Source organism: Benincasa hispida, chromosome 12 (assembly GCF_027475165.1).
Source record: "Benincasa hispida cultivar pf3 chromosome 12, pf3_genome.v1.1, whole genome shotgun sequence".
NCBI classification, from domain to species: domain Eukaryota; kingdom Viridiplantae; phylum Streptophyta; class Magnoliopsida; order Cucurbitales; family Cucurbitaceae; genus Benincasa; species Benincasa hispida.
In genome coordinates, this window is record NC_143489.1 from 82,397,104 (window position 1) to 82,408,237 (window position 11,134).

The 11,134-nt window shown below is 31.2% G+C and overlaps 1 protein-coding gene across 4 annotated transcripts; it reads left to right on the forward strand.

Moving 5' to 3' along the window:
- Positions 1-956: 956 nt before the first annotated feature.
- Positions 957-8,236, forward strand: LOC120068505 (bacterial trigger factor). 4 transcript variants are annotated; one of them, XM_039020297.2, is made up of 9 exons: positions 1,090-1,200; positions 1,338-1,499; positions 2,787-2,893; positions 5,558-5,601; positions 5,699-5,781; positions 6,288-6,396; positions 6,701-6,714; positions 6,829-6,930; positions 7,904-8,236. In XM_039020297.2, the coding sequence occupies exons 2-9, from the start codon at positions 1,476-1,478 to the stop codon at positions 8,027-8,029; spliced, it is 609 nt and encodes a 202-aa protein (XP_038876225.1). In that variant the 5' UTR covers positions 1,090-1,200; positions 1,338-1,475; the 3' UTR covers positions 8,030-8,236. The 4 variants fall into 4 exon arrangements, with proteins under 4 accessions (XP_038876223.1, XP_038876224.1, XP_038876225.1 ...); XM_039020295.2 differs by lacking the exon at positions 1,338-1,499 and having other exon boundaries at positions 957-1,200; XM_039020296.2 differs by lacking the exon at positions 1,338-1,499 and having other exon boundaries at positions 957-1,200; positions 7,907-8,236.
- Positions 8,237-11,134: the final 2,898 nt, after the last annotated feature.

Genomic DNA, 11,134 nt, shown 5'->3' on the forward strand with positions numbered 1-11,134 from the left:
ATTCAACGACCACCTTCACGCTACCAACTCTGATGACCAATTAGCTCCGATAATAAACTCTGACTACAAACTCCGATGAAAATCACCTTTGATGATCACCTTTGAGCGAGCAACTCTGACAACCAACTCCGGGCTTTGACAACCACCTTCGACAACAAACTTTAACAACCAACTCTAATACCACCTTCATGCGACTATGGTCTCCGATAGTCACCTCTGACTACAATCTCCAGCAAAAATCATATTTGATGGTCAAATTTGACGACCACTTTCACCTGACCAATTTTGGGATTTGAAAACCACCTTCGATGATAAACTTCGACAACCAACTTCAATACACATTCATGCAACCAACTTCAAGCTCCGAAACCACCTCTAACTAAAAACTCCAGTAAATTTAGAGGAAATGAAAGTAAAATTATTGAAGAAATGTGGTGACATTTCATTGGTTGTTACAATGATGGGGAAGATTTAATTAAATAAATTCATGACATAGTAAAAATATAGAGCAACAATATGAAGAAGAAGAAAAAGAAGAAGATGATAATAAAATTCATTAAGAAAAATTAGCTAGAATGAAAAATTTTGATTTTACTTTGGTTTATCATTTTATTTAAACATATTTCTACAAGAAATGTAATGAGTTAATTGTTGTTCATTGTCCAAAACAGAAAGAAAGAAAGAAAGAAAAATTTTAAAAATTAAAAGAAAAAATTGCAATCTATATTTTATTTAAACAAAAATGGATAGAATGATTGAATACAAAAATTTCAAAACAAAAATAGTAATTATACAAACATATTATTGAATAAAAAAGTTAAAAAAAACTGCATCAAATATCTTGATATATGAACTCTGCGTCATAAACACATATATATGAATTCAAACTAAATAATTCTGCACCTTAAACACGTCTCGAATCTGTGCTCAAAACAACCCTTAAGAGCTAAATTGTTATTGAACAACCCGAGTTAAATGGTTATATTGGTAGAAGTTTAGGGACAAAAATTTATCTTTTGAAAAAAAATAATAAAAAAAGAAGAAAATATTGAAGTAAGAATTAAAACTGGGCATTGTTTCTGGTGGAACAGAAAATCACTGTCTAAAAGAAACGCAGGTTCAGTTCGGTGAAGTGGATAAGTGCGACGAGAAAGAATGCAAATAGCCGCTACGAACTTCTTTCTTACTACAAATCCCAAGGTAAATCATCCCTTCACTCCGGCTCAATTTGTGTTTCTCTTACCTTTTTCGGTCAACTTTCAGAGAATAATATTCCGTATTCAATCCTTAATCCATGGAATTTTTGTGTATATTATTGAGCTATATTGAGTGAGCAGGGGAGAACAGAGGTAGCAAGGAATAACACTAAATATTGTGTATCGGCTCAGTACAATTTGTGCTAACATAGCTGTTGGTTTTCTGGGGGAAATATTAGAAGAGGAAAAAATCCCACATGGGAATGGTCATATAAAGTGATGGATTTCAAATGTTATGAAATGGTATACTTACTCGTCTTAGTTGAAAATATTTTAAGTTTTGATATATTATAATAACTCTAGTTAAATTTCTTTTGGGTGTTAAATTACTCAATTCCATCGATTTTAATAGTGTTCATTTTTTATCTATCGAGAAATTTAATCTCTCTCTTTTGCACATTTATTAAGAGATTCCATCTTCATAATTCTACACCTCAAATACAGACTTTCTAACTTCCAACATATTAACACAAACTTTATAACTCAACTGAATGTTCGAAACACCCTTTGTCTGTTGTTTCCTTTGCGAGGGGGCAAGGAGGGTTTCAACGGTATTAAAGTGAAAGTTTTTTTTTTTCTTGTAATTGGAGTCGGAGGAGAATTCTACCTGTTGATAATTTTTGTGGAGTTCTTTTTTTTTTTTTTTTTTTTTTTTTTTTTCTTTTGGGAGCGTATTTTTTTGTTTTCCAGTTTGAGAGTTTTCCATGTATGTTATTGTGCTTATTTGATTGTAGTTAATTACTTGCGTTATTTTTCCGTTTTGCTTCTTCCTGCTGTGGGAGTGAGTTTTTCATTTTCCCTTTTTCTTTTTTCCGTCTAGAAGTTGCTGCCAACTGATCCCTAGAAAATTGATTTTGGTTCTGAGGATCAGTACTATTTATTCATTGAGAGAGGTTTCTGGTTGAATAACTTGAATTCAATCTGTGAAAGCATATAGCAGTTGTGTCCCAATTTTCCACTTATTTGGCATTTTGGCTTTGTCTGGTTATTGTGTCTACCATGTAAATATCAAGAAGGTTGCTCTGCATGGAGTTTTGTGGCACTCCATGAAGGAAAAGGATGTTGTTTCGCGAGAAAGGTGGTTTAATATTGGTATACTGGATATTTGGCTTCTGGTAGTTGACTGGCTTGCAAGTAGACATATTGAAGTTAGCAGTATTTGCTTGAAGTAGGAGTATTTTGTGTGGTAAGTTTTTGCTTAAAGACCAAAAACATGCTTTTTATGTCCTCAAAAGCAAGAACTGCAATGAAAGAGCATGACTTCAGACATCTAGGATGGGTGACATGTACAGTCAGCTAAGTAATGACATAGCTTCATTTATACACAAACAGTTGTCTGGTTCCATGTTTTGTGGGTTATGCTCGTTTGTTTGCGCATGAGGTAGTTTTATATTTTTATTAATTTTTTGAATGGTTGGTTTGTATGATCTTAGATTCTCTTTCATTTTCTACTGTTTCTGATGACGGTGTCTCTGTTTATATTCATCTGAAGTTTATTCATTCTTATTCAACCTTCTTTCTTAATTGTAGGTTATATATCATAAGCAGACAGCAGATTACTTTACTCCAAAAGTCACCTGCATAAATGTGTCTTTTCCCAGTCAAATGGGATACGGTAGCAGAAAATTTTCTTTGAGGTAATTTCCATTTAATTTGACCAAATTATGTTTCTTATAATAAGCCAAATTATGAATGATTGTGTCCCAAATTAGAAGACTTTAGCATCTAATTGATTCTCTGAACTTTTCTTTCATATGATGAAGCTGATTGGCTAACCTTCGAAGTTTACAAAACATATAAACTCATAATAGACTAGCTTTACTGGAAAATTTTGACATCTAATCTGCATGTACGTATAAATGCTCATTATCTGCTTCATTTTTCCTCAATTGGATGCTTCAAATCCCGTCTTGTCATTTAGTCACTAAAAACAGGAAGTTAACGTGTAGTATCATCTGAAATCACCAATTCACCATCAAGACGATCACTACATTTTTGGATATAATTTTTCTTTTGTGGATGAAAGAACCAACTTTCATCTAAATGAAACTACAAAAAGGGCCACAATAACCAGGAACATACTAAAATAGAATTAAAATATTGAATGCCAACCATGGAATCCCCAAAAACAAACAGCAGCACATGATGAAGCTGATTGATCGTTCGTAGTTGTTGTTTCTGGTATCAACTATGAAATCCCCCAAAACAGAGGCACATGATGTTGCAGCTTCTGATCCTGGTTGTAAACAGACCCAACAGTTAAAAAGATGAACAATAACACACAAACACAAGCTTGAATTCACCATGAAATAACTTCGATTCACATTTAATTTGATAGTTCAAGCTGCCACAATTCATTTATAGGGAGAAGAAAGCAATTTTGAAATGCCATTGCCTGACTTGAAGTTGATGAAAATGACATGTTTGGTTCTGTGTTCAAATGTAGAGATTAGAGATAGTGTTATGTCATATAGAAATGAAATTCATTCTTATCATCAAGAAACATGTTGAAAAAATGTCATTTAGTATTTTCTAAGCTACATGTCGGCCGATCTCCAAATGGAATATCGGTTGGGCTCTTGGGTCATATGGAAAGGGAATGGGATGCCCTCATACCACATAGTCTCATATTGAGCACAAAAGGTTAAATCATTAAAAAAAAAAGAAGATAAGGGAGAAGGGGAGAAAGAAGAAGGTAGAAGGAGAGATGAGGAGGAGAGAGAGGAGAGAGAATGGGAAGAGAAAGAAGAAATTTATTTTATTTTATTTTCATTTAATTAAAAATGTCGTATCATCATTTAAAGTATTAAAGATATAAATATATTTTTTGAAACAGAAACAAAATTTTTCAATGATGAAATGAAAAAAGTCTAATGCTCAAAATACAATGAAACTTAATAAGCCAAAGTAATTATAGAAAGAGGGGATCAACAGGGTACATCAGAATATCTCAACTAGGTTGACACATCCCTAGCGCCATCATCATGTCCCAATAGAAAACCACTATAAAATTCACCAATGAGGAGACTGCAAGTTCCCAATAGTTACAAATACAAGGGACAAAGTCAACTAATGGATAAATAGTCAAAACATAATTAAATTGGAGAGATGAAAGCATTCTAATTTAAATAAATATCTTGTGTGGAGTAATCTTTGAAGACTTTGGATTGAGAGCACCATGTGGAGGCTAAGAGGTGAGTTGAGCCAAAGCGATCTGACCAAACTGTAGATTTTTCATGAAAACCCCTCTGATTTCATTCAAACCAAATTTATGAGAGCAAGGCCTTGACAGCATTTGACCATAATAATTGAGCTTTATAAGACATGAGAGATCCAACCAAGATTTGAAGCAAGTGATCCCGAGCTGTATTGATTGGAAGCCAATGAAGGTTAAAAAGTGAAAATAGTTTCTGCCAGCAGTGTCTAGAATAAGAACAATAAAAAAATAAGTGTTGCAAATCCTCACTGTTTGTCAGGCATAGAGGGCAGATGGAAGGTGAAATGTAATGTGCTTGAAGCTTGTTCTGTAGTGAGGCCTAACAATTGAAAGAACCATTCAACAGAATCCAAACGAGGATATTGATCCTTTTGGGACTCTTTGATTTCCATTGGGCCTGGAAAATTTCCTTTGCAAGGTGGCAAGTGTTTTGACAAGGACTTCACTGAGTATTTGCCGGAGGAGTCTAAGGACCAAATTCTATAGTCTTGTGAGTGGGGTAATTGTTTCTCTTCAAGGCTGTTCATCAAATTCGTTAAAAATATTACTTCAAACAACTATTCTTAAAAATTCGAGGATTAAAAAGAGTATATTTCAGAACTTTAGAGTCAAACACACCTATTACTGAAAACAGGAACTAGAAAGGTATTTTCCTTTGAACATTTTATGGATTCAGAAATTAGTATGCAATCCAGTGAGTGAGTTATTAGTATTAATTAGGGAGGAAATAGTACTCATGGTTTGAATTAAAAACCATATGCTTCTAGGCTAAAACATTTAAGCAAATAAGTTATTGCAGACTTATTGGTATTTTTAGTATATTATTAATACTTTGAGATGAATGAACCCAACAATAAATCATTAACACCATCGGCATGATGGTTAGATTTTTATTTGGAAATATTTCGATTGTTTAAAAAGACATATTAACATCGTTTGTTGCCGCTTCATCTAATTGAGATTGCATGTACACCATTTCAACTGCCCAACTGACATGTGTAGCCATAATCATTTGTATGGTTTTGAAAGACAAGTAGGAGTTGACTATGTTCCTAATTCTAAAAATAATTTGTTCACTCAACAGTAAAAATAACAGATATCTTCCAGCTGCTTGTGCTGTGTTATCAGGTTATAATACACTTCCTTCTGTTCCAAGAGTAATTTCAAAATTTTCCATTTGTATAAGGACTATGTTGGATAAAACTTCTAATTTTATTGTGAGCAGAAGACGTGAGTGTTTCTTCTTCTCAGTTTGAAGACTTTTCCGTCACTAATGCTACTAATACAACCGAGAATAAAGAACTAAAGGTATGAAGCAGGGTGAGTTTTTTATTCTCAGATTCCTTGGGTCTATAACCCTCGGATTTCTTTTGTTCGTTTAAATCCTATTTGGATTTTCAATTTATAGTTTTTTTTTTTAGCCTAAACTTTCAAATATTATGTTTTAGTTACTTCACTTTTAGAAATTCTATTTAGTCCCTAAAAGCTATTCTAGTCCTTCCCATCAATAATTCATTAGTCATTAAAAAAAATTACTTCATTTCGAAATCCATAATTGAACCTACTAGTGGCCAATCAACCAGTCCACCACAGAAATCACTCTTCTGGTATGTAAGTAAGAGATATACCCATTTTAGGGATTGAAATAGAATATTTGAATGTCTAGAGTCCAAAATGAGTACGAAAATTCAGGTTTAAAGTTGGATTTAAACCTTTGTTATATTATGCACAACAATTTTATGCAAATTTAGGAACTCTTATTATTACCATAGTTTTTTTTTAAAAAATTTTTTTTTTTTGGAGTTTGCAACCAGATTCGTGTTGAGGTGTCTGGAGCCAAAACTCGAGCAATTTTCAACAACGTGTTTGACAAAATGGTTGCTGAGGCCCAGCCTATTCCAGGTTTTAGAAGAGTGAAAGGAGGTAATATCCAGAGCCATTTTTCTTATTTGAGGTGCTCATTGTCTTCATTTTCATTTTCTCAAAACCATCAGAACAATGTTGCTGGCACCATTGATATCTGGCGAGTTGTTGTGAATACGCATGTTTAAGGTTATAGGTGATCGTGTTGTCTTCATCTTAGAGAGATGGAAATGTTACTAAACGACCCCTTAACAACCAGAGAACCGCTTCCTTTAATTTGTTTCTCACATTGTTTTCTTTTTTTCTTTTCCTTTCCAATTTATTTCATTGGACTTGAACAATGGTGCTCTGCATTGAATATCAGGAAAGACGCCAAACGTTAGTTCTCTTTCCTTTCAACCTCTTGATTTTCAGGAAGTAACTACTGACAATCTTAATAGGGAAGATAGCAGAAGTTGAATTACTGATAAGTTCATCATTTGTTCTCAACAGATACCTCGAGACATTCTATTAGAGATACTGGGACCTTCTAAGGTTTACAAACAAGTTATTGAGGAAGTTATCAACTCTACTGTTGCTGCATATGTGGAAAAGGTAAAGATATAATTGGCCTTTTCATATTCTGATTTTGAGCTGGGATTTTTGTAATCTTCATTAATCCGAATCCATTTGCATGTTTTGCCCTGTTCTAAATGATGGATTAACTCAAGGCTGGAAATTGTTTTAACATACAGAGTGGAACCTCCTGCAATCTACAGTGAATAGTGAAAATGTTTTTACTTCATGGTTGATATTTTTTAATTTCTACACATAGATATAAATATAAATGGATACATAAGAAATAGGAGAAGACCTTATAAAGAACATGGTCAGAATTCATAATAGTCTTGTCCAAATGTTCAGATTGACTATCTTGATCCATAGTAGAGTTCAATCTCAACATTGGAGGTAGTATAAAAGATTTCAAAGCAATAAAAAAACCTTTCCTTTTTTCTATTGTGATTTATTGATTATTATAAGACTTTTTAGATTTTCATATAAAAATTGGAAGAGAGACCGAAAATGACATCATATATCAATGCAACTACTATACTAACTGAGTAGAGTCATGACTGAAATATAATGAAATAGAACCTCGTTGACTTTTCTGATATTCTTCCTATTATAAAATAACTAGAGTTGAATTCATTTTCTTAGCCTTGGAAATATTCTTACTAGGACATGTTTGAGAATGATTTTAAAATTGATAAAATCACCTTTTCATGTTTAAAATCACCTTGAAACACATCTTTCATCACTCAAAATTAATTTAATATTTAACTTTATGCTTTTAAATTCAATTTTCATGTCATCATGATTGGTTTTGATTGATTCAAAGCATGTATGATTAAAAATGTCATAGTGATTATAATCATTTTAGAATCATTCCCAAACATCCCATAAAATGATAGTGTGATACTGTTGCTACAAATTGATTACAAAGAACATTTCACCATGTTGGGGCATTCCATATCTTAATGTTTTTCTCTAATCTCCTTTGCTTTCCTGGAAAATTTCACCTTTGTAGCAGGAAGCTCTAAAAGTGGGTAAGGACTTGAGAATAGAGCAAAGCTATGAGGATCTTGAAGATCAATTTGAACCAGATGAAAAATTCTTTTTTGATGCCATTATTCAGCTCAAGGAATCAAACTGAACTGTTGAACTATCTCTAACGTACATTCACTCAAATTTAGTGCAATTTTGTGAGGAATCTCCAAATTAGGCTGTGCATTATTTGTTTGCTTTGGCTGAGGGCTATCACCGATTCAACCGGAATTTATAGAATGCTCGAGCTTTTAACTAAGTATTTTTTTTTAAAATACCATTTTGGTTCATATATTCTAAATTTTGTTTTATTTTAGTCTTTGTACTTAAATTTAGTGCAATTTTGTGAGGAATCTCCAAATAAGGCTGTGCATTATTTGTTTGCTTTGGCTGAGGGCTATCACCGATTCAACCGGAATTTATAGAATGCTCAAGCTTTTAACTAAGTTTTTTTTTTTAAATACTATTTTGGTTCATATATTTTAGGTTTTGTTTTATTTTAGTCTTTGTACTTTCAATCGTACAATTATGGACTTGGTCTTTTAACATATCTTAAAAACATAAACAATCAATAGGAACAAGAAAATGTGGGACTCACTTCATTATGCTTTGTGGTGTTCACCAAGTTTTGTAAGGGAAGTTTGTATGAATGACCCAAAAATTTTTGTAAAAAATGTCAAATGATCCAATTTTTGAAAAAAATTGTTGAATGACATTTTGTTGACGTCAAATTCGGGTGAAATTATCAAAACATACTCGATGCGCACGTAGCAAAGCATCTTGCTCTTGGTCTCGGTCTCGCTCTCTTGTTGATGATCTATTTGCGAACATTCATGCAATAATGGGTTGTCTTCTTCCTCCTCTCACTGGTCTTGGTCTCGTTGGTTTTGCTCTTTCTTTCTTTACTCAACAAAATTACTCCTCTCTCTCACTCTCGCTCTTGTTTATTGGGGTTGATCACGTCAAAGCTACTTGTGTGAACCTGTCGTACTGGAGAAAAAGAAGATGTGTAGAGGAGAAGAAGAAGATGTGTAGAGGAGAAGAAGTCGGAGAAAAAGAAGATGCAGCGGAAGAATAAAAGAGAGGGAGAAAGGAAGAGGAAAAAAGAAAAAGAAGAAAAAGAAGAAAAAGAAAAGAAAAGAAAACCTCAGCAGCGTGGAGAAGAAAGGAAAAAGAAAAATAATCAAGAAAGCAAGAAAGCAAGAACAATATTATAATTTTATGTGATTATGACATCAGTAAAGGATCCTTTGACTTTTTCTTCTTCAAAATTTGGGTCATTTGCCATTTTGGATTTTTAAAATGGATTTATTCGATACAATTTTTGCATTTTGTAAGCTTCAAATCAAAAGCTAAATAATATATATGAAAAGATATTTCCCTTTGAATACAATCCACACACATCATATGAATGTTAACGTGAAAAGATGGAAAATGAAATTTCAGGGAACCTAGTTGGCACATAAGAATGATGGAAGAACGTAGAAAGATTTTTTTTTTTTAATGATGGAAGAACGCAAAAGGATTTTTTTTTTTCTTTTAAAAAGATACGGATGAAAAAATTGAACTTCTGACTAATATTATGTAAGTTGAGATATGCTATGTTCATTTTAGTTGGCATAAAAAGATTTTTTTTCTTTTAAAAAGATATAGGATGAGAAAATTGAACTTTTAACTAATACTATGTTAGTTGAGCCATGCTATGCTCATTTTAGTGGACATAAAAGGTAATTGTTCATGAATCTAAATGAGACTTTATATTTAAACACAACAAACTCATATATTTGAACTTATCGGGAAATGAAGGGATTAGATTAAAAATTAGACGCACTTGCAAGAATGACAAAAAAAATATATTAAATTTACAAATTTAGCCATGATTTTTCAAAAGACATTGCAAATATACCCAAAAAAAAAACTTAAAAACAGATTACCATATTTATTATTTCAAATTTACCTATTCGTGTATCAACATGTATATTAGTAGTATATCTTATATATTTTATATATGGTATATCAATCATATGATATACTTTATTTTGGTATGTTTGTCAAAATACCAAACATAAAGTATGTAAGTTATATAATGGATATACCAAATTTATCATTCATAAACCATAATTATCAATCAAGAAGTACTTGTTCATTTACTATTATTCGCACTTAATTTTAATACTTATTCGTCAATATTATTTTTTAATACATTATATTCAATTTATGATGGTTAATTTGTTATGTTAGTAACCATTTCGAATAATTGTTGATAAACTATCGATACACCAATGTTACACTTGAAATTGAATTTTGAACATGTATGTCGATATATAATTGATATACTTGAACAAATATTTTTTTAAGTACTAATATACCAATGATGTATTAATGTTTTATACTTGAAATGGATTTTGTGTTAATGTTGATATGATATTAATGCACCAATGTTATACTTAAAGTTTTATTTAGAAGAAATGTTGATATATTATTGATACACTAATAATACACTTAACATTAAATTTTTTTTCTTTTTTCTTTTTTCTTTTTAACATTGATAAACTAATTTGTACTTTAAATGAACTTTGAATAAGTGTCTAACTATAACTACCACTAATAATATATGTACTTGAAATTGAATTTTTAATGAGTATTAATATACTACTAATATACCAATACAATACTTATAATGGATTTAGATCATGAGTGATATACTCTTGATACACTAACAATGTACATGAAATGAATATTTAATCACTACTGATATACTATTGATTCATCTATGTTAAAATTTAAATGAATTTTGAACGAGTGTTGATAAATTATTAATACACCAAATACTTGCATTTTCAGCTCATTATGATATATCATTGATATAATAATGATCTACTTGTAATTCATTTTGAATTAGTACTAGTATACCATTGAAATGTCAATGTTAAACTTTAAGTATAATTTTAAATGATATACTTTATATTTGGTATATCAACAATATCATTTATATATATATTTTTTTCTATAAGCCAGATATATAAATTAATTAATGTATGAAATATGAAATATTTGATGTACAAGTGATATGTCATATACCATTAAAATCATATAAAAAATTTGAAATTAAAACAGATCAACCGATATAATTTATATTTGTTATATCACTTGAAAAAAATTAATGCATTTAGCATTTACCATGAACATAAAAAGTGAACTAATCGAATGAAAA